This window comes from Vanrija albida, assembly GCF_041260175.1.
Source record: "Vanrija albida strain AlHP1 chromosome Unknown contig_4, whole genome shotgun sequence".
NCBI classification, from domain to species: Eukaryota; Fungi; Basidiomycota; class Tremellomycetes; order Trichosporonales; family Trichosporonaceae; genus Vanrija; species Vanrija albida.
In genome coordinates, this window is record NW_027191423.1 from 569,167 (window position 1) to 596,869 (window position 27,703).

Below are 27,703 nucleotides of genomic sequence, written 5' to 3' on the forward strand. Positions count from 1 at the left end.
TGGATACAGTGTCTAGTGGGAAAAGGGGCCGAGTGGTGGCGTGGACAACACGCCTAGTCCTCGAACACTTTGCTGTGGTAGCGGTTCCAGATACCGAGGAAGGCCTGCGGTCAGCGTCGCCCAGCCAGCACACTCACATAGGTAAACACCGTCACCGCCGTGTACACGAGGAAGACGACAGCGATCGCCATGTGCGAGTTGATGAGCTTGTACATTGGGTTCATGTTCGGGTTGATGATGAGCTCAAACTTGGGCTGGCCAGAGTAGAGCATGTAGCGCTTGTCGCCGAGGTCGAGGAGGCCGAGGAGGCCGAGAGCGAGGCCCGCGATCATCCAACCGCCGTGGATGACCGGGTTGGCGACGCCGACAAAGTTGTACCGGATGGCCGAGCGCACCGCGCAGAGGATGAGCACGCCACCAGCGACGGGGAAAAGCCAGCGGACACCAGAGAAGGCGTCGTCGGCGACCTCGCCAACCATCCTCCAGAACCCTTCCTCAGCTGCGAGAGGAATGGAGCTGTTCGTCACGTCGGTAATGGTCAATTCCTGAATGAAGTTGTACGTCTCCTTTGTCGCCTCGCCGAGCTCGACACCGGATTTCTGGTAGTCAGCAGCAACCCTCGGCCTCGACATACTTGGCAAAGGGAGTTGACCAGGTCGGAACAGTACTGGTAGAAGAATGTGTTGGGGTTGAGCTCATTCGTCTCGTTGCGCATCTCGCCGATAAACTCGACGGTGGAGAGGAAGCCGCTGTCGAGTCGGTTGAAGAACAGGGACATTCTAGTCATGTTCTTTGCCGGAAGCTCGTCGCCCAGGACAGCGACGTTGTAGAATGGCTCCATGTAGTTGCCGAGCGAGATGAGGCCGCGGTCAAACGAGTCGGCAATGACGGCGTTCTGGGGTCAGCTAGCTCCAGGCTCGTCCCAGAACGCACCACTAAGCCAGCGAGCAGCAGCAGCATTCCAAAGTGGAGGGGGAAGTGGACGAGCTCCCAGACGGTGGTGCGGTTGGGGCTGATGGCGTCCTCTGGGCGGAAGTTGGAGAAGAGGAAGCTCCAGATGTTGACCATGACGAGGATGACTGGGGTCAGCTGGAGTCCTCTCACTGGCCAGCTCACCGAGGAAGACCTGCGCATAGACCGACTTGTTGGTGACGTTGATGGCTGTCAGGGCCTTGTTGAACGAAGTGCTGATGCCGACAAAGCCCTCGCCACTGGCTGTCAGCGCGGCCGTGCGGCACACTTACATGATGACGAGGGACAGGGCCCCGTATCGCTCGGCGATCTCCACGACGGGCACGGGCGTGTTGACGACGAGGTGCTGGAGCCCCATGCCGGCGACCTCGACGGCGATGCCGACGTAGAAGAGGGCGAGCTTCATGTACTTGATGCCGTTGGTCTTGACTGGCACGGCGGCCGCGACGATCGAGAGCGCGCACGAGAGGACGCAGGCGGCAGCCGACATCCATGGGCCGAGGGTAGGGCGTCCGGCGCGGCGGCCCGACCAGATGACTGTGGTGTGAGCGGTGTGGGCTGCTGGCGATTGGACCCCGGTGCAGCTCACCGACGAGGTACTGAATGAATAAGATGACACGGTTGACGGCGAAGGCCAAGACAATGGTGAGGAAGCTCTCTGCCGCCTGGTCTGCGAGCGTCAGCACACCCCCGACCGCCACACTCACCATGGAGCAGCTGGCGGATGGCGTCCTCGTCCGTCTCAGCCACGTCGGTGACCTGGATCATCTTGCCGGGATTCCAGCCGCCGCTCGCGGCGCCAATGTACACGAACAGCACAATCTGGAGCGCCTTGAAGAAGCGGTGGAACGTGTCCTCGGCCTCGTACCGCACGTCGTAGTGCACCTGCGAGGTCCAGATACCGACAATGATGACATAGTAGCTGGGTGGGGAGTCAGTGCGCGTCCGTGCAGCCTGGCGGGGGCAGTGCCGATCGGCGTGGCGTACGCACGAGAAGAAGATGGGGATCGCCTCTGCTGTCCGCAGCTCGTGCGTCGTGCTAAAGACGCCGAGGACGGCGACGACGACGAGGTCTGGTGTGTCAGCGCACTTTCCTGGAACCATCCGCAGCAAGCCGCAGCAGCCCACATACCGTAGAATAACGGCAGCCACGTCGTCGCGCGGTCGCCCTCGGCGAGCCACACCTCGTCGAGGTCGCGCGTCGGCTTGCGCAAGAACGGCAGGCGGCGGACGGCCCTCGTGACGCGCTTGGACGTGCTCTGACGGCGGCGGTACGCCGGGCGGGCCGTCGGCTTGTCCTCGGCGTGGTGGTCGTGGTGGTCGTGGTGGTTGGACTCGGTCGTCGGCGTGCGCGAGTAGCCCGTCGTCATGGCGTGGCTTTGGTCAGCTGCGCCCCGACCGCCTAGCTTACCTCTCATAGCCCTCGGGCTGGGCGCTGCGCAGCTCGGTCATGGGGTACGTTTCGTCGGTGCGGGGGAGGAGGCGCGACTGGTCGTCGTCGAGCGCCGCCATTCTCGGACGGGGTATTAATGGAATGAGCGCAGGCGAGAATCTGCGGCTGCGCGCTTTTAGGCCGGGCTGCCCGTTGCGAGCATGCGAGTCTTAGCGAGCCCGGGTCCGATGCTGTGTCGTGGTGGAGGTGTTGTGCGGAGGTGCGTGTCGGCGTCGGAGTGTTGTAGAAATCCTTCAATAGCCGCAACTGCACCGCCGCCAGGTTTGTCGGCACCGCCGCCGCCGCCGCCGCCGATGATGACGATGATGCAACAATAGAGTTCCTGAACTCCAAAGACTTTTGAACGCCGGCCTGGCTGAGTGAACACTGTCCCGCTGTCCCGCTCACTCGCTTGCTTGCTCGGCCGCGCGCGCGCTCGCGCCTGCGAGTAGACGATGCCCCACACGATCCATCTGCAAGAACCCGATTGCAACTATTCTGGGCACAATGCTAGACAATCACGCCCGCCCGCCAGCCCGCGCGCCTCCGCTCGGCATCTCCATCGGTACCGACGCGCCTCATCGCCGCTAGCCTCACTTATCCGCTGCAGCCGCCTTGCCGGCCCTGCCGCCTTGCCGCCGGCCTCCCACGTGCGTCTACACCAGACCCCACCCTCGCCCCCTCGCACTAATCTATATGCATGCGGAACGAAACACAAAGAGGATCAGAGGATCGGCCCCGCCCAGGACTTCGTTCATGGACCTGGGCAAGACTGTGGATTAGAATACACGAGGGGGAGAGAGGGCATGCAGGTCGCTGGCGGCCAGGGGGAAAGGTGACAGTGTCGAGGCCCGTGTCGTCGCCGGCAAGCGGCGCGGCGTTCGTTGCAGTTGGCGTTTCGGGAGACGTCGAGCCGTTTTCGATCATTTCGCCGGAGAGGCGAGCGTGTGCGTTGGGTACGATCTGGGGGACAGGGGACAGGGGGGAGGCGGGGTCGTGGTGGTGGTGGAACAATGCTGGAGAGGTCCGTCGAGACGGACAATGCTGGGAGTCGAGGGAGAGGACAACGGGGAGGGCCGGAAAGGAACGTGGTCGCGTCGCGACGCCGACATCTTGATTCGCTTCGACGTGACTTAGGCGATCACGCAGCAACGGCTCAAGTTTTCGTCATCGTTCGGACGGCTCGAGGCGCCACCGCCGTACTCGCGCTTGCCGGCCTCGCCAACACCCCCGTAACCCGCGTCGCGGACAACCATGGCAGCACGGGTCGCCGCCTCAAAGACGGCATCGACGCCTTGGTTCAACAGCGCAGACGTCTCGTAGTATCCACGCGCGCCAATCGATTGAGCTACGCGGCGTCCCTAGCAACCATGTCAGCTCCTAAGCTCCAGAAAGGCACGAAAATCTTGAACGTCGGTCACCATCCAGGCACCAACCCCCAGACAGACGTCAAAGGTGGGCTGTGACTTGATATGGATACTCACAGTCTCGGTGTCGATGTAGTGCTCGGGGTTGTATGTGCCGTTGGCGATCGCCTTGTCGCGGAGATCCGCCTTGCATGCCACCAGAATGACGGGGATCTGGCTTCCACAGATCGAGCGAACCTCTTCAATCCACTGTTCCTGGTGTCAGCACCGCATATAGACCTCCTTCCTTGCCGCCCCCCGCACCATGGCCGGTGCACAGGCGGTGGAGGCGCGCTCACCTTCTGAGTAACGTTGTCCAAGCTATCTGGCGTGTCCACCGAGAATGCAATGAGGATAATGTGGGCCTTGGAGTAGGACAGCGGGCGAAGACGCTCGTACTCCTCCTGCCCGGCCGTGTCCCACAGTGCGAGCTGGATGGGCTTGCCGTCGAGCTCAATGTCGGTCACGTAGTTGTCGAAGACGGTTGGCTCCTATAGGGTTGTAGTTTGTTTGTTAGGTGCGCAGTAAGCGTGAGAAAGCGGCCAGGATCACAAGTGGTCGCGAAGTCGGTAGCGCAAGAAGCGTGCACGTGCAGTGAAGGAGGCGATGCGATGAGGAGAGGCATCGTGTCATGGTTATCGCAGCACCGGCGTAGAGATGTTGCGGTGTGAGGGTGAGAGTCGGCGGCGAGTGGAAGGGTTCCGACGATGTCCGAAGCACGAGCCGAAGACATTGCGGGCAGTGAGCAGAGGAGTTTGCGTTGTGGATCCGAGCGAGACGAGTTGAGAGAGCCATTGTCAGCGCCATGCTTCGCTCCTCGGAGACTGCTCGCCATCAAACACACATAGTTCTCTGGAAACTCTCCAATGGCAAAGACGTTGAGGAGCGACGTCTTACCGGCGGCACCGTCACCGACGATGACGAGCTTTCTCCTTATCTGTTGGTGATGGCGGTGGTGACGCGGGGCATTGTTGACATCCGAGGCGTAGGGGTGTGTGAGTGGGTGCGCAGGGGAAGCCTTGATCAGCGGGCTGTGACGGAGGAGGGGGCATGTTGAACTCACGGGCGTTGGGGCCATGTTGGGTGGGTGGGGTCTGGGGCTGGCTGGATCAAGAGTGCGTCGCTAACTCTATGCGTTGTGCGCGCGCAGAGTGACGAGGGATGAGGAGAGTGCAGAGGCAGAAAAGAGTCGTGGGAAGTCCGAGTCGATGTTACTACTGAGGAAGCAAGGAAGGCAAGATGTCGAGAGGGCGCGCGCTGTTGGATGATACTGCTGCTGGCTGTTGGATGAATGCGGTGCACGTCGTTCGTGGCGTACTGGCTGGCGGTGGCTGCAGTGCACGGCGGCGCGGCGCGAAGGGACAGCGGCGAGGGAGCAAGATGTGATTTGCCTTTCGAGTAGGGCGAGGAGGTGTAGGCAGGGCGAGGTCGACGAGGGGTGCAACTGGGTCGTCGTCTAATGCAATGGAAAGAAGAGAAGACGAGATGATGCGAGTTTTGGGTGGGGGGGGTGCTAATGCTGCAATGCTGCAATGCTGCTGCACACTAAGGAAGCAAGGGCTCCTTCCCCCTTACTCCCTGTGAAATCGATCGGAGCAGGCAGGCAGGCAGGCAGGCAGGCAGGCAGGCAACATGCGGCGGCCCAGACTGACCTTGACTTTGCATGCCGGAATCTGGCACCCTCTTTGTCTGGCCAAGCAGCAGCCCACAACGGCCGCGCAACAATGCATCGCCGAGCTCGTTGGAATGCATAGCTTTGGTACGTACCAGCTGACTGCCGCTCGTCGTCGCCTTGACTATGATACCGACATTGCCCCAGTGCCCGTGTCAGTCTGTCCTTGTCCGTCCTTGTCCGTCTCCTGTCTCACACCGCTGTGCTTTACTCTGGCAGACCAAGAGGTATCCAAGGTTTGGGCCCAATGCCAAAAAAGAATACGCACGTACTCTGACCCCACTCCACTCCGACTCGGCCGCTGCTGGGCCGCAAGCTACTGACTGGCTGGGCTGGCTGCACCGACCGAGGAACGGACGGACGGACATGATGACGACCCACTGTGCTGTCCCTACCCACACCCACGGGCGGGTCGGGTGTTGCTGAGGAATGCCCAGGATCCTGTCGCTCTTGGGATCTTGTGCGCGAGGGCAAGAGGTCATCTGCCGCTCCCTCGCTCGCTGCGGTCAGTCTCTGGGTTGTGTTCTGTACAGCAGCTGCCGGCCAAGCTCAAGCCAAGAAGTTGGGGGCGTGCAGCCTTGCCGCGCTGCTCCTCGAGTGTTTGGGCAAACGGCAAGGAGGCCAAGCGAAGCGACTGATCCGAATGTGACTGAGCTGCTCAAAGCACGCTCAAGGCAAGTCAAAGGCCCTGATATCATTACACTCTACTCGTCCCTGGGCCCAATGCTCACAGCTCGGAGGCAGGAGGGCCCACTGCCTCGGAGCCCGGCCAGCCGGGCTTGGAGGCTCTGATGAAACGCCCACAAGAGGCAAATCGATAAGCCCTCTCGGCCTTGTCCGTGCTGGCTCCACTCCACTCTACAGGGTAACAATCAGTAAACAGACTTCAAAGAGAAGACCACTACTGCTTGCTTGCTTGCTTGGCGTACGACATTGACAGACGACTAAGTGGTGGGCAAGTGCAACACCCATACGGCTCTCAAGGCATGCGACGATCCCATTCTGCTACACACTACTGCACCCAGACACACCCATACCCATACCCATACCCCATCGTCTCACACTGTACCCACCCCACCCCCCACCTCCCAGGCAATCAGGTTTGATCGGCGGTGACGACGACAACAGCGGCCAAGTACGTAGGCCTTGCTTCAGGTAGCAGCACCTAGCGCCCATGTGCTTGACAACAACCGCCGCCGCTAACAATGACTAGGCCAAGAGCCCCATTGCATGTGATACAGGCCGCGTCGAAAGCGGCAAGCGAGCCACAACGCCGAGCCGGCCAGCGAGCCTTGGCGATCTGTGATCGATGCAACAGGCAACCCACCCGACCTGTCCATGACCCAAAGAGCGGAAAGGCATGATGCTGACGAGTGAGTGAGCTACTTTGTCGTCGCCATGCTTGAAGGTCTCTCGTAACAAACAAGGGCGCGCGGCTAACGGCGGGTTGACCGCACATGGTGGATGGTCACGTGGCGTTTAGCCGGCTCACGTGGATATTACCCGGTGCCACACAACGTGGCAAACCCCGGAACTTGGCCGTCGATATCGCCGGGTTTGCTCCCGTGTCAAAAGTTGAGCCAGGCAGGCGTTTGGGTGCAGGGTGGTCGGTCGCTCGCTGGCCTGCTCGCTGGGTGCGAGCCGTCCCTCCCTACCAGGAATCTTTGCGACGCCAAAGCCACACTCCTCCTCCATACTTCAAGCTCTCCCCCCCTAAAACTCCTCAAACACATTCATCAAAATGGCTGAGGGTGCTGCTGGTGCTCGTGGTGGTTTCGGTCGTGGCCGCGGTGGTCCCCGCGGTCGTCGTGGTCCCCGTCGTGGTGGCCGCAAGGACGAGGAGAAGGAGTGGTGAGTGTGGCTTTCGGCAAGGCAGGGCAGGACAAGGCAAAGCAGCGAGCGACGGACGAGCGACAACGAGCGACGACCAAGGAGGGGCGCACCGGCGCCGCGGCGATGTGCTGGATCAAGACGACGACGCGCCGGACGAGCTTGGTCTTGTGCGACGAGATTGGACTGGGCCAGGTGCAAACTTGGCCCAGGTGCCAACTTGGACAAACTTGGACGGTTTTCGCCAAGCTGCCCGACGCGCTCGCCTGGTCGTCTCGCCTCGCAGCTCGTCTCCTCACTGCCTGCCTGCTTGCCCTGCCTGCCTTTGCTCCCCCCCGTGCAGCCCGCTGACCCCCCAGGGTCCCCGTCACCAAGCTCGGTCGTCTTGTGAAGGACGGCAAGATCAAGTCGATGGAGGAGATCTACCTCTTCTCGCTCCCCATCAAGGAGTACCAGATCATCGACCTCTTCCTCCCCACCCTCAAGGACGAGGTCATGAAGATCATGCCCGTCCAGAAGCAGACTTCGGCCGGTCAGCGTACCCGCTTCAAGGCCTTCGTCGCCGTCGGTGACTTCGACGGCCACGTTGGTCTCGGTGTCAAGTGCGCCAAGGAGGTCGCCACCGCCATCCGCGGCGCCATTGTCCTCGCCAAGCTCTCGATTGTCCCCGTCCGCCGCGGCTACTGGGGCTCGCACATTGCTGAGCCTCACACCGTCCCCATGAAGGTTTCGGGCAAGTCGGGCTCGGTCATGTGCCGTCTCATCCCCGCCCCCCGCGGTACCGGCATTGTCGCCGCCCCCGCCTCGAAGCGCATGCTCCAGATGGCCGGTATCCAGGACTGCTACACCCAGTCCAAGGGTTCGACTGCCACCCAGGGCAACTTCCTCAAGGCCACCGTCGCCGCTCTCTCGAAGACCTACCAGTTCCAGTCGCCCGACCTCTGGGCCATCATCCCCGCTGGCCAGACCCCCTACGACGAGTTCTCGGGCCACCTCGCCATTGCCGCCCGCAAGGCCGCTGCCTACTAAGCAACATGTTCGCTTTTGTAGTGTGATGCACGGATGTGTATCGGACGAGCGTCGAGCGTCGTGCGAAGCACGGCGCGGCGCGTGTTGTGTTGACTGACTGGCGTGTTGCGGACGAGCAGGAGGAGTGCAGGCGTGGCGCAGTGCAACGAGTGTAGTGCAGACGTGCGCGACGTTCAATGGGCATCGCCCGTGTCGCATCTGTAAGAGAACGGTGCCAAGGACAGACGTGTGCACGCTGGGCGGGCTGGCCGACTCGAGTAACAGGACGCTGAGAGCTGTGATACCGAGGTCTGGGAGCACTGCTCGAGGCGGCCTATGGTCTGGGAGCCCCCGAAGCGGTTCAGAGTGAGCGCGAGCTCTGGGTGCGCGTCGAGTGCGCATGAGGATGACGGCGGAGGGGTGAGGACAAGGGGTGTCGCGTGCGAGGGCCTGGCAGCTGGCAGCGCCGAGTGCATGCTCCCACGCGCTCGTCACGCACCATACCTCCCCCTAGCTCGTGTCCCGCCGCGTAGCATGTGATGTGGGGTGAAACGCGTCGCATCAGACGCCTCGCCTCGGTCGCTCAATTGCCACAGCGGCTCGCTCAGTGGCGACTGGCTTTTGGCTCGCTCGCGCGTCTCGCGCCGCGCCGCCCGCACCACACCGCACCGCCACCGGGCAAATCGCACCGGGGCCCAAAAACAACGGCTCGGCGTATTGCGTCGTCGTCGTCTTGTCTTCGTCGTCGTCTCTCTCTCTCCACATCACCCATCTACAATGTCGTTCGGGGGCACGCCACGGTGCGAGCGCTGCGGCGGGGCCGTGTACCACGCCGAGCAGGTCATGGGGCCTGCGCGCAAGGCGAGTTGTTGCCGAGCCCACTTGGCGCCGCTGACACCCCACAGACATACCACAAGCTGTGCCTCAAGTGCAACTCGTGCGGCAAGCGCCTCGACCCCGGCGGCCTGGTGCAGCACGACGAGCAGGTGGGTCCAAGGGCTGGGCAGAGCTGACCCCAGCCCTACTGCCAGCGCTGCCACACGATGCTGTTCGGGACCAGAGGTGGGCCGCTCCGCGGGGGGTACGCTGACGCCAGACCTGCGCCAGGCGAACCTGTACGTCGGCGGGCCGAGCGCACCGCCGCCCGCGCCGGCGCCAGAGCCGGAGATTGCGTCGCCGTCACGGCGGGACGCGAACGGCGCGCCCGCGCCACGCGCAGTGCCCCCTCCACAAGAGTACTATGTCCCGCCTGATCTGAGCGGGGAGGCGGCGAGCTCGACCTCGGCGCCGGCCCCACCAGCGCTGCCGCAGCGCCCGTCGACGCCAGAGCAGGTGACGCGCGTCAACTTCCGCAGCGTGCGCCCGATCCCTGCGGGCGTCTCGGCCGCAGCGGTGAATGCGCGCGGGCTAAACTCGCCACGGAGCAAGGTCGGCGAAAGGCCCGGGTTCGAGGACCGCTGCCCGGCCTGCGAGAAGCGCGTGTACGCTGCCGAGCAGGTGCAGGCGATTGGCAAGAAGTGAGCGGACACGGGCGGGGGGAGGAGGAGGCTGACGGTCGCAGGTGGCACCGCGGGTGCCTGCGCTGCACGGGCTGCAGGGCGACGATTGACCCGAGCAAGGTGTCGGACCGCGACGGCCAGCCGTGGTGCAAGAACTGCTATGCGCGCGAGCATGGCCCGGGGGGGATTGCGGGGAAGCGGTAGGGTGTGGAGCGGACGTAATGAGCTGCAGTGCAGCCTATGCCACATCTAGAGTAGGCGGGTGTGCCAGTAGTGGCGGAGGGCCTGCCAGGCTCGGATACAACAACGATACATCACTCGGGGAGACTGCGGAAGCTCGGCGGCCGCCCGGCGGGGTCGACGCGCGCGTACGGCGGCAGCGCGGCGGCGTCGACGGCGGCGGCGTCGGCGTCAGCGGCCTGGGCCACGGCGCTGCAACTCGGCCGGTCGGGCACAGCGGGCGGGGGCACGGCGCTCGGCGGGAGCTTGAAGGCGCGGCGCGCAGCAGCAAACTGGGGCGCGAAGTGGGGGAACTGGGTCAGCTGGGTCGTGGAGCGACGCCGACGCCTACCTGCGCCTCGAGGCCCTCGAGCTGGTGCGCGACGTGGCGCCGCGCGCCGCGGCGCAGCCCGAGCCCGAGCTTGGCGCCGACGAACGCCGCGATCACGGCGTACGCGTAGCTGGGGTCGGCGTCGCTCGGGTGTACCACCCACCTACCTGGGGTCGCGCCGCGCCGCGCCTGTCGAGAGGCAGAGGTGCGCGTCCGAGGCGGTCCGGAGCGGCGGGAGCTTGGCGGCGGGCGGCGGTGGCCATGCGGCGGCGGCGGCGCCAGCAGCGCCGCCGGGTGCGGTGCTCCACGGCGTGAACATGGCATATGGGGATGCGCAACGTGAGGGATGTGCGTTGCTGCATGCGCCGTCGGCCGTCGTCACTGCATGCTGGTCAGAGGGTCGAGCGTTGGGCAATGAGGGATTAGATGCGGCGCGTGGCTCGGGTGAATCAATTGCCGCACGCCGTCGCCACAAACCGCGCAAACAGCAACAACAACATCGGCAATACAACCAGTCTGCAGCTACAGTGTCCAGGCCACACCTACGCGCGGCTCGCGACCGCCCGCGCCAGCGCCGGCGGGAGGCCGCGCGAGCCCTCGGCGCGGGGGAGGTACACGCTGCACGCGCGCGCGTCGCGCCACGAGCGCGGCGCCGCGTCCTCGCCGCCCAGGAGCGGGACCCACGCGAGCTCGAGGTACGGCGCCGGCGTGAGCGTGTCGCTGTCGGTGCTGGCGAGGGTCGAGCTGGCGCCGCTGTCGCTGTCTGCGCGGCGGTGGGCTGGCGCCGTGAGCTTTGCCATGGCCTCGGCTATGGGCGTGGGGGGCGACGGAGGGGGTGAGCCCTCGCCCACGACGCCCGCATACGGCGGGAGGTGGAACGCGCTGCGCACCGCCCTAAACTCGTTGGCGAACTCTGGAAACTTAGGTCAGCTCGCCCGCTCACCCGACGCCCCCACCTCGCGCTCGACCTCCTCGAGCTTGCCGGACGCGGCGCGGCGCGCGCCGGCGCGCCGCTTGGCCGTGAGCGCCCACTTGGGCGTGTTGCACCGCACAAACTCGGTGATGACGGTGTGTGCGTAGCTGCGGCGGCGTCAGCGGCGGCGGCGGCGGCGGGGGCAGCGCCACCCACCCCGGATCCCGCCGCGCGACCTCGTTGTTGAGCTCGCACGTCAGGTGTACCGGCAGCTTGAGGATCGCGCGGCTGTCCTGCGGCCGCGTTAGCGCTCGCTGTGCGGCGCGGCACTCACCTTGCGGCGGAGCGGCTGGAAGCCCATCGTGCTTGCTATCAGTGGCGACGACAGCGAGCAAGCAACATGCATCGAGCTGCTCCACTCCACTTGTCTGGGAACCAACATGGCATGGCATGTGGCTCATTACCAGTTCAGGACGGCGACGCCGAACGGCCCAGGCACTCCCCCTGCCATTTGTTTGTGTCGCCGCCGCCTTCCCCTCTGGGCGAGGGCCACAACGCATTGTGTTCGACCCGCCGGCGCCATTCTACCAGAACAGGCAGCAGGGGTGTTTCTCGGCGGCGCATGTGTCGATGCAGCGCCGCCCGATCGCTGGTGCTCGTTGGCAGGTGTGTTGCGTGCGTGGACGGCACGACCACAAGGTTGGGTGTCGTCAGGTTGGTCGCAGCGTATGACCATGCCGCAACGTCATATACCGGCACGGGCTGGGTTCCGGCGAAGGCGGCCACTTACACTTCCCAGTGGGCTGGCACGCGGCACGCTGCTTCTCACTCACACGATAGGCTGCTGCATGCCTGGCGATGCATGCGGCTGCGTAGACAGCTATAAACAGGATGGTACAACACGTGGTCGCGGTGGTCGCGGATCGCGGCGCCACCGCCTCTTTGTTTGGCTCTGCCTCTGTGTCTCTCTGCCCCTCTGCCAGTGTCCAGCACCGCAGCCTCCCTCCCCGCCACACGCCGCCTACGCCCGCACCCCCACCGGGGTCAGGTCGAGGCGGCAGTGCGCGAGCGGGAACGCCGGCGGCGGCCGCCACGACGCGGCCATGGCCTGTGCCGGGGTGAGCGGGTCGCAGGTGCGCGGGGCGCGCGTGTGCGCCGACGGCGGGGGGCGGAGGGTGGGGAGGGGTGGGGGCGGGGGCAACTCCAGCGACGCCTGCGACGCCTGCGAAGACTGTGATGACTCGGACGCTGAAGACGCCTCGCTGGACGCCGACGACACCGACGACACCGACGCCGCCGAGACCGAGCGCTGGCCGCCCGACCTCGGCGCACCCGGCACGCGCGCGCTCGGGCTGCTCGCCCGCAGCCAGCTCTCGGGGCGGTGGGCGTTGATGCGCGCCGGGACGCGGAAGGGCGTGCGCTGCGCGCCGGGCAGGGGCGAGAGGGCAAAGTACGCGCGCACGGCGGCGAACGGCTCGGCGTGCTCTGGCATCTGGGGTCAGCGGTGTCGGCGGCAGCACGCACGAGGAGCTCGAGGCGCGCGAGCCGGAGCTGGAGCGACGCGCGGTCCGGCCGTTGGGCAGCGTACGCCCCGATTGCGTTGAGCGCGAGTCTGGCGTCAGCGGCGTTGCGGAGGAACTCACTGTGCGTCGTGCTGCGTGCGCTCGGTGCGCAGCGCTGCCACCAGGCCGGAGGTGTGCTTGAGCGCTTGGGGGGTGAGGTCGGGGCTGCGGTCGGGGCTGCTGCTGCTGCTGCCACCGCTGGGTGCTCGTCGAGGCGTCATGTTGTTGATGTGGGGGCATGGCCCCCACCTCCAGCCGCTAGATAAACCCCCAACGGGCCCCCGGGCAGTGCATCGATGGTCTTCGATAAAGGGGCCAGCCTGGGCTGTGCCGGGCGTGCAGGCAGGCGTGATGGCGCAGCACTGCTCGCCTCGCCGTTGCTGTTCTCCGATGGAGCAGCACGCAGCAGCAGCAAGCTGGCCGAACACACTCCTGCGCCTGCTACAACTGGACAGCCACCTCCGGGCGATGGCTACTCGCACTGCGCTACGGCGCCGCCCGGCAGACTATTTCGGACCTGGTAAGCCGCATGCCGGCAGTCGAGCCGGCCACTGCACCACTGCACCACCCACTGCACCGTTGCTGTTGCGTTGCATTGCGGCTGGCGGTCAGTTACGCGCGCCGGCCGCTGAAACATGCACTGCCTGCTGCTCGGAGACTTTTGCGACTAGGCGGCTAGGCTCTGCGACTAACTACTCCACAGCTCGGACATGAATCGCCATATCACCGGCCAAGCGCACAACGTCACCGTGGCCCTCTTGTCGCTAGTAGTAATGTCGCCTCGCATGTGATTAGGTTGGCCGTGTCGGCCGTGTCCCACCCACCTCGCTTGACGACTGGGGGCCCAGGTGGCCGGTGGCCGTTGGCCGTGCGAGCGAGTCTGGTAGGCGGCGACGTGGCGTCGCCGGCGGCACCTCGTTGTCACACTTGGCCTAGCTGTTAGAAGCTGGCCTCGAGCTTGGATCTGGGGCAACAGTGCAGCCTCGTGATCCTCGTGACCCTCACGCAAGTCTGTGACGATGGATGGACGGGTTTGCCTCGGCAACTAGCTGCTTGGCCGACACACCGAGAGGACAGATCGACTGTCTGTTGTTGACAATGGTGCACGTGACTAATCACCCACGTGGTATACACGAGTTTTTGATCCCGTCCCTTGCTTGCCTTGTTGGGCATGCTGTTCTGCGCGCGGGAAGGGCAGCAAGGGAAAGCGACGGGATGTGCACATTGTCGCACCAGCCACAAGCCTCTGTCGCTCGCCTCGTCCAACTCACCCAACAACGCCTACACCATTGCCATCGCTCACATCGTCTGTCTTTACTCGGCGCCATCAACAACAACATCATCGCGCACCTCACGAGCCGACTCGCACCCCGACACCCCCGCCACCCCCGCCGCCCATCGCCCATCGACCCCACCCACACACACCGATGGCGGCGACAACAACCTTGAACGAAAAGGACCCCCGAGGCGGGCTGGGCGATGCACCGCAGCCCCGGGCAGAGCGCGCGCGCCCCTCGTCGCGATACCTCAAGCTCAAGCGGCTGCCAACGCTGCAAGAGGTGCTCGACAGGCGCACCAGACCGCCTCTCGACCTCTTCTGCTTCTACGTGCGTCGCAGCGTGACCTGAGGCCCACGCCATCCCCGAGTAGGCAACTGACCTTGCGCCAGATCTTCCTCCAGCGCGAGTCGTCCGAGGACGCGCTCGACTTCTGGCTCGACGTCCAGCAGCACGAGAACCTGTGCAAGGCCTACTTCAAGGCGAGTTGCGCACCGCACGCGGTGACTTCGAGAAGAACAAATGCACTGACACCCCGCAGGACCTGAAACGGTCGGGGCGTACCGTCGACGAGGACTGGCCCGAGTTTGCAAACTATGCGCGGCGGAACGGCTCGTACATGACCCCGATGCTCGATTTAAGCGGTAGCGGCAGCGCCGAGCACGTCGCGCCGGCGCGCCGCAGCTCAGAGCTCGTTGCCGACAGCTTACGCGGACTGTCGAGCCCCGACCTGCTGTACGACCCGAACAACCCGCAGCACGGCGCGGGACCTGGCGCAGGGCGCGTGTCGGCCGCATCGCAGCTGTCGCACCCCGAGCGTGAGAAAAACTCGCGCAACTGGGCCGCGCGCAAGTCACGGGCGCCGACCGTCTTTGCGCGCGACCGCGCGATCGAAAAGCACGCGCTCGTCGAGAGCGCAGAGCGCATCTACCTCCGCTACCTGCTCCCCGGGGCCGAGCGCGAGGTCTACCTCCCCACCGCGCTCCGGCTGTCCAACTTTCCCGTCTCGAGCGAGGGCCACACGTCGCCCCTCATCCCCGACCTGTTCCACGCCCAAAAGCTCTACATCTTCCGCGCGCTCGAGCAGGACGCCTTCCCCCGCTTCCTCCGCGCAAAGGCCTTTGGCAACCTCACGCCCATGTCGAGCTTTGTCCGCCTCGTCCTCGGCCTGGCCGTGCTCTGGGGCGCGTTCGTGCTCGCCTTTACGCTCATCTTCCTTGACTGGAAGCCCCGCCGCGTGCGTGCGTGGGTCATCCTCCCGTTCTTCGTCGCGTTCAACTTGTTACTCGCCGCCTACTACTCCCTCTCGCCCCTGTTTGCCATCTTCTTCCAGTCCGAGACGACACCGTTCCGTCTCATCACGGTCCGGGAAGCGTACGTGCGCAAGCTCATCCTCCTCCGAGCGCTGTGGATCGAAAGTCTGGTCATCGTCCTCACCGCAATCTTCACCGTCATCTTCTGCGTGGTGCCCGGCCACCGGTTGTGAGCGTGTGCGGCCTGGCCTGGCTTTGATATAGATAAAGGGGCGACACCCTTGTACATGTTCGGCATACCTGTGGACTTTTCTGTTTCTTATTGTACCACTTGTAATTCGGTGGCGGCATCGTGATTCTAGTTAATGGATGCACGCTGTGGCTTGTTGCGATGGGGCCTTGGGGGGTGGTGTCACTGGTGCATACAATACATGAACAGTACGAGCCATGCTGGGAATGGAGTTTGTTAGTCTGTCGTTCGGGATTCGTCCTTTGGTCAACGTGTCGAGTCGCGCTGGCGGTCGCGGTCGCGCTCGACCTAGTATGGGCGTGATCGCTGCTGGCCCTGCGTCGAGTAGCGCTGCGGTCCGGAGCCGTTTCCACTGCCACCACCGCCGCCGCCGCTGCTGCCGCCGCCACCCTGGGCCATGGGCTGCGCGAGTCCGCTGGGGCCGCCAGTGTTGCGCATCGCCGCGGGGCCGCGGGGCGCGTTGGGCACCTGCCGTCCACCCTGTGAAGTTAGCACATGTCTTCGCGTCGAAGCAAGGCGCAACTCACGCGTCCACCGCCACCCATGCCGCCGCCCATGCCGCCACCCATGCCGTTGCCCATGCCCATACCTCCCATTCCCATGCCGCCCATGCCCATGCCTGCGTTGTTAGCGCTGTCAGGCACCACGAGCAGCGACTCACCCATGCCCATCATGTTGTTCATGCCCATGCCCATACCGCCCATGCCGCCCATGCCTCCCATTCCGCCCATGCCGCGTCCGGCCATGTTGGGGTTGATGGCGGGAGCCTGGCCGCCCATGCTCATGTCTGCAAGTCAGCACCGCCGCTCCCTCACGACTCACTCTTCATGACGTTCTGGTACATCATGGCCATGGCTCCGGGGTCAAAGCCACCGCCCATGCCGCCGCCCATACCGCCGCCGGCGGTGCCGGTAGCGCTCTTCATCATGTTCTGGTACATCATGGCCATGGCGTTGGGGTCGAAGCCAGGCATGCCAAAGCCCATGGCGCCCGACGTAGCGTTGAAGCCCGTAGTGCGGGCGCCGCCGGGCTGGTTGAAGCTCTTGACCTGCGTGCCTGCGCCACGGGGCTGCGCCTTCTTGATCTCGATCTGTCTGCCCTCGAGCTCGATGCCGCTGTGCGACATGGCGTTGTCGACGCCGGACTCCTCGGCAAACGTGGCAAACGCAAAGCCCTTTGACCGGCCGTTGATGCGGTCAAACATGACGGTCGCATCCATGACCTTGCCGAATTGAGAGAGGAAGTGCTTGAGCGAGTCCGAGGTCACGCTGGGCGCGAGGCCGCCGACAAACACCTTGGCAGTGCGCTCGTGCTCGGCACGGGGGATGGCACGCTTGGGGTCAATCTGGTCTATTAGCTGCTAGGTTCCGTTCCACACGTCACGCGCCACACGCACCATCTTGCCGTCGAGCTGGTGGTCCTTCTCGAGAACGCGCTGCACCGACGCGGGGTCCTTGAAGGTCAGGAAGGCAAAGCCACGCGAACGACCCGTCGGGTCGCGCATGATGGTGCACTGGTCGATGTCACCGTACGTAGAAAAGTAGGTGCGGAGACCGTCTATACAATGAGTGACGGTCCAGACACTAGCACTAACCATCTGTCGTCTCCCAGTTGAGACCGCCGATAAACATCTTGCTGTTGGGGTTTAGGGGTCAGGTCAAAAGACAGGCGGATAAAGCGATGGTCCAGAGGGCAATGGTCGGTACATCGTGCAGTGATAACAAAGAGGAAAAGGGAGTATCAGTTTACGGCTCTGCGAGTGATATCTGTTATGGGGGTATGTCAAGAATGGGGCCGTACTGTCTGGGGCCTTACTGCCCGCCAATACTCTACCGCTATAAGCTACGCGGGGTGCAGAGACCGCCGCGGGGGTGTATCTCCTACCTAGGGGGGAGACTCGCGCTCCCCGGTACGACACTAAGGAAGAACAAAAGGAAGAAGGAAACAAGACTACTAACCCCTCGTCCGGCATGTCGCTCGGCTTGATACGGTCTCCGAAGCCACCGCCGCCGAACTCGCCCGGCTCCTGCTTGACATAGCCGCCCTGGAGCTGGGTCGACGACGATCCCGACGCGTGCGCGCCGTCGTCGTACGCCGGCTGCTGCTGCTGCTGGGGAGGGGCAGGTGCGGCCGAGCCGGAAGCGGCTGGCGCGTCCTGCGACGAGGGCTCGGCGTCGGGGTCGACGAGCTCCTCCTCGAGCTGGGTAGCGTCGAGGTCCTCGAGGTCGAGGTCGCCGTAGAGGTCGTGGTCAAAGTCGGACATGATGGGATGGATGTTTATGATGGGATGTACAAGATGTGGAGTGGGTGATGTGTGCAGGGAGGGTGAAGGGGGTGGTGGGTGGTGGGTGGGCGTTTGAGGTGACGCCGGCGTGCGTTGCGTTGCGCAACTCTGGCAGGCGACACTAGCGGAAGCAAACACTCCTCATTAAACGGAGGGGTCGAACAAGTTATGTTCCGGGTTGAGCACGCCCACCGTGGGAGAGTTCGGCAACTCCGCCAGGGCCCCGCTGTCCGTGCTATCGGCAGAGTCCGTCTGAACACCCGGACCGATTACGAGGAAAGTTACTCCACTATATAACTCGAGCGACCAAGCACCGACCCGGCCGCCAAGATCCATCGCAAAACGAACATGTCCGAGCTGCGGCAACGCAAGAAGGAAGCAGCAGCAAAGGTTCCAGCGTACGAGAAGGCACCACGCCCGGCGCCGCGCTCGACGCGCAGCGTCCACCTCGCGCTCTCGATCGTCATCCTTGGCTTTTTCGTCCTGTACGCGCAGCGCAAGGGCATCAACAAGAAGGGCCCGTGGACGCTCGACAATGGCAAGCGGCCACTGCCAGACTGGTACGCCGTGTGCTCGCGCGACGGCCGCAAGGCGGTCTACACTGTCCCCGTCGAGTCTGGCGTCGGCGCGGTCGAGTGCGTCGTCGTCGGCGACAAGTACGTCGTCGACACGGGCAGCCTGGCCAAAGTGCGCCGCAAGTACGGCGACAAGGCGACGCTCGGCGGTGTCGACGGCTCGCCCGCGCACATCAAGAAGGACGGCGGCCTGCGCATCATCTACCTCCCCGAAGGCCACTCGCTCACGCCGGGCCTGACGGACGCGCACGTCCACATCTTCGAGTACGGCAAGAGCCGCGAGCTGCCGCTGTACGGCTTCAGCACGATGGAGGAGACGATTGCCGCCGTCGAGGCGTACGTTAAGGAGAATGGCCTGAAGAAGGGCGACTGGCTCTTTGGCATGGGCTGGGACCACAATGCCTGGCCCGTGAAGGAGTACCCCACGGCCGTGAGTTCGGCATAACGCGCAGAGCTGACCCCCAGGCCGACCTCGACACGCCGACACTGCGCGGGATCAACGTCGCGCTCTGGCGCGTCGACGTGCACGCCGCATGGGTGTCGCCCCCCGTCCTCGCACAGATGCACGACCTGCCCGAGGAGGTGACGGGCGGTGCGATCGTGCGCGACGCCGACGGCAACCCCACGGGCGTGTTCGTCGACAACGCAATGTACGAGTTTGTCGTGCCGCTCATGCCCGAGATGAACGACGAGCGGCGCGCGCGCTACCTCGAGACGACGACGCGGGATGCGCTCGCCGTCGGCCTCGTCGGCGTGCACGACGCCATGGCGCCGCCCGAGGACATTGCCTTCTACCGCCGCATGGCCGACGACGGCGCGCTGGGGGTGAGTTATGGGCATGAACCACGCTGACCCCAGCTCCGCATCTACACCATGCTGCTGTGCCCGGACAAGTTTGCCTTCTGCGGCAAGGACGTGCAGCGCACAATCGGCGCGGGCGACGACCGCTGGACGCTGCGCAGCGTCAAGCTGTTCGGCGACGGCGCGCTTGGGTCCCGCGGCGCCGCCCTGCTCGAGGAGTACTCTGACCGTCCGGGCTGGAGCGGCTTCCTGCTCGCCGACGAGGGCGTCTGGGCGCCGCTCATCAAGTCGTTCTACGACGACGGGTGGCAGGTCAACGTCCACTGTATCGGGGACAAGGCGAACCGCGTCATTCTCGACGCGTTCGAGTCCGCCGTCGGCGACGACAAGGACGCGTTCCGCGCCGGCCGCCACAGGATCGAGCATGCGCAGGTGTACGCGCCGGGCGACATTCAGCGTGCAGCCGACCTCAACCTCATCGGCAGCGTCCAGCCCACCCACTGCACCAGCGACATGGGCTACGTCGAGGACCGCCTGGGCCACGAGCGCGCAAAGGGCGCGTACGCGTGGCGCACGTACCTCGACGCCGGGGGCCGCCTCGCCCTCGGCTCCGACTTCCCCGTCGAGTCGATCGACCCGCTCAAGGGCATCTACGCGGCCGTTACGCGCCTGACTGAGAAGGGCGAGAGCCCGCACGGCAAGGACGGCTGGTTTGGCGACCAGCGCCTGACCCGCGAGGAGGCGCTGCGTGGCTTTACTGTCGACCGTGAGTGGCGTGTAGACTGTGGTTTGGTTGCTCTGCTGACGCCGCCCAGCCGCCTACGCCTCCTTCTCCAACAACACGGGCTCGCTCACCCCCGGCATGCGCTTCGACGGCGTGCTGTGGGACGATGACCTCATGACCGTCGACGTGGGCGAGCTGCTTGACGTCAAGGTCAAGGCGACCATCATGGACGGGCGCATCGTGTACGGCGAGTGGCGCGTGTAGTGGCGTGGGGGAGCTGCATTCTAGACACATGCATAGGCGATCCATCTAGCGTGGTCATCTCACCAAGGTCCTACTTCTGCGAAGCCAACCAACCAAGGTCCTACTTCTGCGCCTGCTCGCCCGCCGCGTGCAGGTCGTTGAGCGTCTGGATCACGGTCGCCTTGAACGCATCGGCGTCGGTGGCCGCGCTCGATTTCCATTCGCTGACGCTAAACTTGATGTCCTGCGGGTCAAGCGCGTAGTTTACGCCGTACCCGTCAGCCGTGACGGGTGCGAAGCCGCCGCGGAACTGGTCGCCGGGCGTCGTATTCGACGTGGACAGCACGAACGTCGAGCTGAGCGCGTACCCCGGATCAGTGAACAGGCTGGGCGTGGCGGCCTCGTCGGCGCCGAGCTGGGCGCGCAGGCCGAGCAGGTGGCGGTCGACGCCCTGGCCCGCGGCCGCGGCGTGTGAGAGCGCCGTGTGCGTCGCCGCCGCCGTCTTGAACAGGCCCAGCTTCTCGCCGAGCGACGCGTCGCCGTCGAACGCGCGGGCAAACGCCTGCGCCGCCGACGTCGCCGAGCGGATCGTCTCGGTCCGCCCGTGCGCGAACCGCCGGAGCGACGCAGACTCGTACGTCGCGACCGCGCGCCCATGGTGGCGGAGGTACGCCGTCTGCAGGGCGACCTGGAAGAAGGCGTCGGGCGACACGCCGAGGCCCTTGATGAACTTTGCGCCGAAGGGCGTGCCGCCGAACCGCAGCTTGAGGTCTCCGGCGAGCGCACCGGCGGATTTCCGCGCCTCGGCAATCTGCGCGGCGACGCCGTCGCTCACGTTCCACTGGAGGACGGCGGGCGGCGCGAGGCCGTCGGCGGCGGCAGCGGGCCGCGGGTCGCGCTTCTCCTTGGCGATCGCCTCGAGGAGCAGCCGGCCGGTCGTGAGCGCGTCGACGGGCGTGTGCTCGCAGTTGACGCCGACGCGGCCCGTCGGGAGCACGACGAGCGAGATGGCCTTGTCAAACCACCGGTTGCTGCCCGCGTCCGAGTGCGTGAGCGTGTGCCAGTTTGCCTCGGGGTCGCTCAGCGTGGCGGGGTCGGCGTCGACGTCGAGGCACACGCCGAAGAGGGCCGACTCGGCGGCATCCAGCGAAGCCTTGTTCACCGCGTCGGCCTGCAGGGTCTCCCTTGCCGCGGTCCACAGGTCGCGGTCCGCGGCCGTGAGGTTGGCCACGGCGGGCAGCGGGCCGCTGGCGGCGATCTGCGCGTCGACCGCCTGCGTCGCGGCGCGCAGCTGCTCGGCAATCTGCTCGGTGGAGGCACGCTTCCCCTGCTCATTGTAGACGGGCACGGCGACCGACGTGTTGCGGTACTGCAGGAGGACGTGGCGCACCGTCGAAGGGTACTGGTGCAGGATCTGGTCGCGGCCCGGGGCCGGGACGCGCGTGGTCCCAAACTGCCACTTGTACTGGTTCATGCAGAGGGGCGTGTCGCGCTGCTGGTCGGGCGCGAACGTGCCCATGTTGAGCGCGTCGTTGGCCTCGAGGAGGTGGGTGACGAGGCGGGCGGCGCGGTTGATCTGCACGTCCGTCGGGCGGCCGCGCTCGACCTGTGACACGGGGACGAGGGGGACCGCCGCGTTGTCGGCGAGGATGGCCGCCCAGTTGACGTTGATGTACGAGGGCCCCCGCCACTCGAGGTAGGCCTTGTTGAGCCAGATGTCCTCGAGCCACGAGGCGGGCGCCGCCTTGTCGACGGCCTGCAGGCGCTCCTGGAGGACCGGGCCGAGGCCGGTGGGCGAGATGAACTCGTTGACTGCCGCGACGGACCGCTTGAACTCGTCGGCGGGGAGCAGAGGCTCCAGAGAGGCGAGGTAGCGCGCCGCCGTGTCTTGCAGCGCGGGGATCGGCAACCGCGGCAGCTCGGCCTGGAAGTCGAACGTGCCTGGGCGCGTCTCGGTCGTCTTGTGGCGCCTAGAGACGAGCGACGCGCCGGTGCGGGGCGTCGAGGTGAGCGCTGCGCGCCGTGCGCTGATGCGAGCTGCGAGCATTGTGGGTGGAGTGGTGGACAAAGTTGACACGACACGTTAATAACACCAATGACACCATTTCCGGGTTTGTTAATAGCCGCTGGGGATTTACGTAAACGATTAACATGGCGCCCGAAGAGGCGGCTATACAACATGCACAGGACGGTGAGGCGACGATGCACTGGACGAGGGAGGGGACTATATGCTGGGTGGACGACGACGGCTGGCAGAGTCACAACGACGGCCTACTTCTGCCTGCGAGTTAGCAGAGCGCGGCACGGTCCCACTCACTTGAAGCCAAAGTCGAATAACGTTCTTTGTGGCGGCTTCGAGCTTCTTGCCGCCTGGCCACCAGATGCACCAGACGGAGTGCTCCCCGTCCGTGGAGCCTTCGCCGCGGCGCCGGGAGACAGAGGCGATGTCGGCGCGTCTCTTCTCGCAGGGGGCGGCGGCGACGGCGGGGGGCTGGCTAGCGTCCGGCCGGCGCCGGGCATGGGCACAGGCAGCGAAGCCGCCGCCTGCAACTTCTTGAGCGTGCCCCCGCCTAGATGGCTGACCTTCGGCGATACCGGGAACGCCGCCGTGAACGCCTTCATCGTCACCTGCTCGGCACTCGGGTCGTAGATCGCGAACACAATCTTCTCAAACGCGCCGTAGAACAGGCCCTTGGGGTCGAGGAGGAGCTCGCGAAACACGCGCGCGACGACGACCGGGTCGTTCTGGAACACGCCGCACCCCCACGCGCCGAGGACGAGGGTGCGTGCGCGGTGGTGGGCTGCGACAGCCAGAAACCGCGCCGCCCGCTCTTCCAGCAGCTCGGGTATGTACTTGAGCGACCGGGCGTCGCCCTTTATCAGCGGGACGAGGTTGGGCGCGGCGACGGTGATGAACGACACAGTGTACGGCATCGGAAGCAGCGCGTAGTCGTTGTCGCGGTAGACGGGCACGTCGGGCGACCACACGACGCGGTGGGTGTACCGCGCATCCGAGCTCTCCCTGTGCGCCTTGTAGAAGTCGCGCGCGGCCATCAGGGTCGTGTACAGCGCCGAGCTGCGGCACAGGTCCTCCTCCTGCGCCGTCGCGCCGGTGAGGTATCCTCCGCCCGGGTGCTTTGCCGACGCGAAGTTGAGGACCGCGATGGCCGGCGCTTGGGCCGCGGCGAGCCGTTCCGCCGCCTGCGTGCTCGTCTCGGCCGTGATCTCAAAGGTCGTGCTGTACACCGGGTGGCTTGCGCGAGACGATGGGCCGGAAACCACAGATGGGGGAAGCGCCGACGGGTCCCAGCGCTGCAGGAGGCGCCCGGTCCCGCCGGCCGTGTACGACTTGACGCCGGCCTTGGAGTTTGTCACGAGCGCTGCGAGGTTGATGCGCGCGTTGCTCCCGGGCGAGCGGTACTCGCCCGCGCGTATGATCGCCTCGTTCTCCTTCGAGATGCGCGCGTTGCGCGCGCGCCGCGCCTGATAGTCCATGGGGAAGGCGCGTCGGTGGGAGGAGGAGGGTCCTCAGATGGTGGGGTCGGCGTGATGGGCACGCGATGGCGGGAAGTGGCGGACGTAAGGCCGCGTTCGGGCCGCTCGCTGTCCTGTTGAGAGCGCGTAGGAGTGGTGAGGAGGTGGAACGGGCAAGAGTCGATGCTGTGAGATGAGTCGAGTGACCCGTCACAGGCGATGATCGGATCGATTCACTTGGCGTAAACAATCGGCTTAGGTAAGCAATGTGGCGGCTGGTGAGTCGGAGGGTGGCCATCCATCCTCGCTCTGCCTCGTTCTAGGTGTCCAAGGCGGGTGAGGACGAGCTGGAGGGACGACGGGGTGCGCTTGAATGAGATGGTGCAGCGCTGTAGCCCCAGCCACACACACCTCCCTTGCGACAGCTACATCACACAAGTACATCCCACTCTGTTACAACCAAGAGCTGCTACGTTACAACTTTGCCCCAACGCCGTTCACTTTCCGCAGGTATGCCACTTCGGCCGGCGACAGCTGGCCACCAAGCTCCCCCAGCACCTTGTCGACACCCGAGCCGTTTTGAACAAAGAAGTCGGCCTGGGTGGTGTACGCCGGTATGCTTCCCGCCGGTGTTCTCGACAGGTGGGGATGCGGGGCGGGCGGCAACGGGCTGGATGCGTTGGCCGGCACACCCGCCTGGCCAACTTCGTTGCCGGACACCTCGCCCGCCGTGAGCACTGGCGTACAGCACGCGTCGGTCCCGTGGAACAGCTTGGCCCACTCGTCGCGCGACTTGGTGGCGAACGCGTCGGCGAGCGTGCCCCGCATCTCGGCCCACGAGCTCGGGTCCTGCTGCGTGTCGACGCTGAGCGGAGAGCGGAGGTACGGGTTGATGATACGCGCAAACTCGGCGAAGAACTGTGGCTCGAGGCACCCGACCGACATGTACTTGTGGTCCTTTGTCTTGTAGACGGCGTAGAACGGCGCGCCGCCGTCGAGCAGGTTGTTGCCTGGCGGATTACTCCAGATGAACGCCTGGCTCTTGGGGTGGGCGAGCAGGAGCGGGAAGGACGAGATGTACCGCGCCCCTGCGACCATGTCCGCGTCGACGACCTGCCCCTTGCCCGAGGTCTGTCGCTCAATCACAGCCAGCAGAATGCCGAGCACGAGCATGATGCCGCCGCCGGCAAAGTCGCCGAGCAGGTTGAGCGGCGGTACCGGCGTGGATGGCTCGCCGTGGGCGTCCTTGGACCTGATCATGTCGAGGACACCCGAGACGGCAATGTAGTTGATGTCGTGGCCCGCCATCTGCGAGTAGTTCGAGTTGGTGCGCGGGAAGCCCGTCATGCGGGCGACGATGAGGCGGGGGTTGAGCTTCTCGAGCTGGTGTGGGCCAAGGCCGAGCTTGTCGAGCACGCCGGGGCGGAACGGGTCGACGAGGACGTCGGCAGTGGCCAGCATCTTGCGGATGACGGTGTTGCCGTTCGGGTCCTTGGCGTCGACAATGACCGAGCGCTTGCCGCGCGACGTCACGTCCGAGCGGCCGCTGTTCAGCCCGCGGTCGATGCGCGTCACCTCGGCCCCAAAGTCGGCAAGGATCATGGTCGCGAACGGCCCGGGGCCGATGCCGCTGAACTCGACGACGCGGAGGCCGTGCAGCGGGAGGGACATGGCGGGGGGGAGTGGTGTGGGTGGTTTGGAGCTCGCCGAGGCGTTGTTAAGTACTGGGCAACGTCAGAATGACATGTCCCGAGCCGGGCTTGATATCTTACCTGCCTGAGGACCTTGGAATGTCGCTGGTGCGACGATGCTCGGCCAAGATGACCGAGAGACACGCTTGCTGACGAGTTTGAACGACGGTAACACGGTAGCCCGGCTAACTTGGTGCCCCGGAAATCGGCGTTGACCGAGCATCAACAATGACGCGCGCCGGGTGGTCCTCACATGACTTGCACTTACTTGATCAGCGCAACCGACCTCTGCATTGCTGATGCTTTAAAGTGACCGCAACAGCCCGCAGCAGCACGTTGACCTCCGCATCCCCCACCATCATGACAATCTACACCTCGGACGTCCCCGTACCCTTCCTCCCCAAGGTCGGGACGTTCACCTACTTCTTCCCGGAGAAGGAGGGCGACTCGCCGCTGCCGGCCGACGTGCGCGACCCGAACATTGTGTCTTTCATCGACGGGCTAACGGGGCGAGAACTCAAGCGCGGCGAGCTCGAGGACGGCGCCCTGCGCTTCGCGACGGGCCTGCGCTCGCTCGGCATCAGCCGCGGGCAGACGACGTGCCTCTTCGCGCCAAACAGCCTCGAGTGGATCATCGCCGTGCTCGGCTTCCAGGCCGCGGGCGTGTGCGTCAGCCCGCCGAACGTGACCTAGTGGGTAGTGCTGTGGGCCGAACTGACACCCAGCGTCCGGGGCGAGCTCGCGCACCAGTACAACAATGCAGGCTGCAGCTCGTTCGCCGTCGCGCCGGCCCTCCTCCCCGCGTTCGAGGAGGCGCGCAGTCTGTTCAAGACGCCGGTGCCAGACGACCGCGTGATTCTGCTTGCACCGCCCGATGCGCCTCCACACCCAAAGTACAAGTCGCTTTACCAGCTTCTGCTAGCCCGAGGCAAGCCGGAGTGGTTCGAGGGCGAGGAGGTACATCAGCCGATATGGCGGTGCTACTCGAGCGGCACGACCGGCCTGCCCAAGGGCGTCAACTCGACGCACTACAACGTCACGTCCCAGCTCCAGGCGGCCAAGACCATGTACACAAAGCTCGACCCCAAGGTGGACAAGACGCTGGCGTTCCTCCCATTCTTCCACATGTACGGCCTGTGCTTCGCCGTACACCAGCCCTTGACCTCAGGCGTGCCGGTGGTCGTCTTCCCGCGGTTTGACGAGGAGCCGGTGCTCCGCGGCATTGAGAAGGTGAGCGCCACTGCCTGGCACAGCTGACGGCAGTACCGCATCTCGTACGCCATGGTCGTGCCGCCCGTGGTCCTCATCCTGCTGCACTCGAAACTGGCAGACAAGTACGACATTACATCGCTCCGCTCGATGAACTGCGGCGCAGCCCCGCTCTCGGGCGAGCTCGTCGACGCCTTCGAGCAGCGGTACCCGCACGCCAAGATCGTCCAGGGCTGGGGCATGACCGAGACGACTGTGGCCGCGACGCTGGGCACGGCGGACCAGATCACGACCAAGGAGCTGCAGAATGCCGTGGGGCGGCTCATGCCGACGTTTGAGCTGCGCCTCGTGGGCGAGGACGGGGTCGACGTGCCGCGCGGCGAGCGCGGCGAGATCTGGCTGCGGGGACCGGCAATGACCCCAGGGTACCATGAGAACCCCGAGGCGAACGAGAAGTCGTTCGCGCCGGGCGGGTGGTTCAAGACGGGCGATGTGGGCACGCGGTCCGAGGACGGGTGGTACAGGTTTGTGCAGGCATGCACCACGCAGCTGACAGCCTAGGATCGTGGACCGCGTCAAGGAGCTCATAAAGTACAAGGGGTTCCAGGTGGCGCCGGCCGAGCTCGAGGCGCTGCTACTGCAGCACCCGGACGTGGTGGACGCGGGCGTGGTTGGCGTGGAGATCGAGTCGCTGGCGACGGAGCTGCCTCGGTGGGTCTGCGGGCAGGGCAGAGGGAGAGTGCACATCTAATACCCTACAGCGCCTATATAGTCGTCAAACCCGGTACACCGGTCGCCACAACGGCCGAGCGCGAGCGCCTCACTACAGGCATCTACGACTGGGTCAAGGCGCGCGTCGCGACACACAAGAACCTGCGGGGCGGCATCGTCGTGGTCGACGTGATCCCCAAGTCGCCGTCCGGCAAGATCCTGCGCAAGGACCTGCGCGTGCGCGCCGCGCAGGAGGTGAAGGAGAACCCGCCCGCGCGGTTGTAGCGGTGGCGAGGTCGTCATAAGTAAGAGGTAAGAAGGCATGCATCGTACTTGCGAGGGCCCACTCGACTCGGGAGGCATATGC

The 27,703-nt window shown here is 65.2% G+C and overlaps 12 protein-coding genes across 12 annotated transcripts; 5 read left to right on the forward strand and 7 right to left on the reverse strand.

Moving 5' to 3' along the window:
• Window positions 1-53: 53 nt before the first annotated feature.
• On the reverse strand, window positions 54-2,484 carry Q8F55_004943 (uncharacterized protein; the record flags this gene model as incomplete). Its single annotated transcript, XM_069353442.1, has 11 exons — window positions 54-104; window positions 138-599; window positions 635-895; window positions 934-1,079; window positions 1,117-1,211; window positions 1,245-1,509; window positions 1,562-1,642; window positions 1,680-1,894; window positions 1,964-2,045; window positions 2,105-2,349; window positions 2,384-2,484. The coding sequence occupies 11 exons, from the start codon at window positions 2,482-2,484 to the stop codon at window positions 54-56; spliced, it is 2,004 nt and encodes a 667-aa protein (XP_069208084.1).
• Window positions 2,485-3,537: 1,053 nt separating this feature from the next.
• RHO2 (Rho GTPase) lies at window positions 3,538-4,888 on the reverse strand (the record flags this gene model as incomplete). Its single annotated transcript, XM_069353443.1, has 5 exons — window positions 3,538-3,765; window positions 3,889-4,020; window positions 4,110-4,301; window positions 4,655-4,747; window positions 4,874-4,888. 5 exons carry the CDS (start codon window positions 4,886-4,888, stop codon window positions 3,538-3,540), a joined length of 660 nt encoding a protein of 219 aa, XP_069208085.1.
• Window positions 4,889-7,223: 2,335 nt separating this feature from the next.
• On the forward strand, window positions 7,224-8,341 carry RPS2 (40S ribosomal protein uS5; the record flags this gene model as incomplete). Its single annotated transcript, XM_069353444.1, has 2 exons — window positions 7,224-7,333; window positions 7,672-8,341. The coding sequence occupies 2 exons, from the start codon at window positions 7,224-7,226 to the stop codon at window positions 8,339-8,341; spliced, it is 780 nt and encodes a 259-aa protein (XP_069208086.1).
• Window positions 8,342-9,097: 756 nt separating this feature from the next.
• Q8F55_004946 (uncharacterized protein) lies at window positions 9,098-10,023 on the forward strand (the record flags this gene model as incomplete). The annotated part of the gene is made up of 5 exons (XM_069353445.1): window positions 9,098-9,181; window positions 9,226-9,306; window positions 9,340-9,382; window positions 9,417-9,837; window positions 9,882-10,023. 5 exons carry the CDS (start codon window positions 9,098-9,100, stop codon window positions 10,021-10,023), a joined length of 771 nt encoding a protein of 256 aa, XP_069208087.1.
• A 110-nt stretch (window positions 10,024-10,133) lies between these two features.
• Q8F55_004947 (uncharacterized protein) lies at window positions 10,134-11,643 on the reverse strand (the record flags this gene model as incomplete). The annotated part of the gene is made up of 6 exons (XM_069353446.1): window positions 10,134-10,331; window positions 10,391-10,499; window positions 10,916-11,282; window positions 11,313-11,449; window positions 11,499-11,575; window positions 11,617-11,643. 6 exons carry the CDS (start codon window positions 11,641-11,643, stop codon window positions 10,134-10,136), a joined length of 915 nt encoding a protein of 304 aa, XP_069208088.1.
• A 2,628-nt stretch (window positions 11,644-14,271) lies between these two features.
• Window positions 14,272-15,607, forward strand: RAX1 (Bud site selection protein, Revert to axial protein 1; the record flags this gene model as incomplete). The annotated part of the gene is made up of 3 exons (XM_069353447.1): window positions 14,272-14,451; window positions 14,514-14,603; window positions 14,663-15,607. The coding sequence occupies 3 exons, from the start codon at window positions 14,272-14,274 to the stop codon at window positions 15,605-15,607; spliced, it is 1,215 nt and encodes a 404-aa protein (XP_069208089.1).
• A 305-nt stretch (window positions 15,608-15,912) lies between these two features.
• Q8F55_004949 (uncharacterized protein) lies at window positions 15,913-17,887 on the reverse strand (the record flags this gene model as incomplete). Its single annotated transcript, XM_069353448.1, has 7 exons — window positions 15,913-16,104; window positions 16,152-16,243; window positions 16,286-16,411; window positions 16,447-16,969; window positions 17,021-17,181; window positions 17,219-17,259; window positions 17,583-17,887. 7 exons carry the CDS (start codon window positions 17,885-17,887, stop codon window positions 15,913-15,915), a joined length of 1,440 nt encoding a protein of 479 aa, XP_069208090.1.
• Window positions 17,888-18,256: 369 nt separating this feature from the next.
• Window positions 18,257-20,272, forward strand: Q8F55_004950 (uncharacterized protein; the record flags this gene model as incomplete). The annotated part of the gene is made up of 4 exons (XM_069353449.1): window positions 18,257-18,913; window positions 18,949-19,308; window positions 19,342-20,050; window positions 20,100-20,272. 4 exons carry the CDS (start codon window positions 18,257-18,259, stop codon window positions 20,270-20,272), a joined length of 1,899 nt encoding a protein of 632 aa, XP_069208091.1.
• A 100-nt stretch (window positions 20,273-20,372) lies between these two features.
• Window positions 20,373-22,298, reverse strand: Q8F55_004951 (uncharacterized protein; the record flags this gene model as incomplete). The annotated part of the gene is made up of 1 exon (XM_069353450.1): window positions 20,373-22,298. One exon carries the CDS (start codon window positions 22,296-22,298, stop codon window positions 20,373-20,375), a length of 1,926 nt encoding a protein of 641 aa, XP_069208092.1.
• A 224-nt stretch (window positions 22,299-22,522) lies between these two features.
• Q8F55_004952 (uncharacterized protein) lies at window positions 22,523-23,746 on the reverse strand (the record flags this gene model as incomplete). Its single annotated transcript, XM_069353451.1, has 2 exons — window positions 22,523-22,532; window positions 22,569-23,746. 2 exons carry the CDS (start codon window positions 23,744-23,746, stop codon window positions 22,523-22,525), a joined length of 1,188 nt encoding a protein of 395 aa, XP_069208093.1.
• A 453-nt stretch (window positions 23,747-24,199) lies between these two features.
• Window positions 24,200-25,396, reverse strand: Q8F55_004953 (uncharacterized protein; the record flags this gene model as incomplete). Its single annotated transcript, XM_069353452.1, has 1 exon — window positions 24,200-25,396. The coding sequence occupies one exon, from the start codon at window positions 25,394-25,396 to the stop codon at window positions 24,200-24,202; it is 1,197 nt and encodes a 398-aa protein (XP_069208094.1).
• Window positions 25,397-25,776: 380 nt separating this feature from the next.
• On the forward strand, window positions 25,777-27,621 carry Q8F55_004954 (uncharacterized protein; the record flags this gene model as incomplete). The annotated part of the gene is made up of 5 exons (XM_069353453.1): window positions 25,777-26,108; window positions 26,142-26,646; window positions 26,680-27,149; window positions 27,187-27,336; window positions 27,387-27,621. 5 exons carry the CDS (start codon window positions 25,777-25,779, stop codon window positions 27,619-27,621), a joined length of 1,692 nt encoding a protein of 563 aa, XP_069208095.1.
• Between the last annotated feature and the right edge of the window lie 82 nt (window positions 27,622-27,703).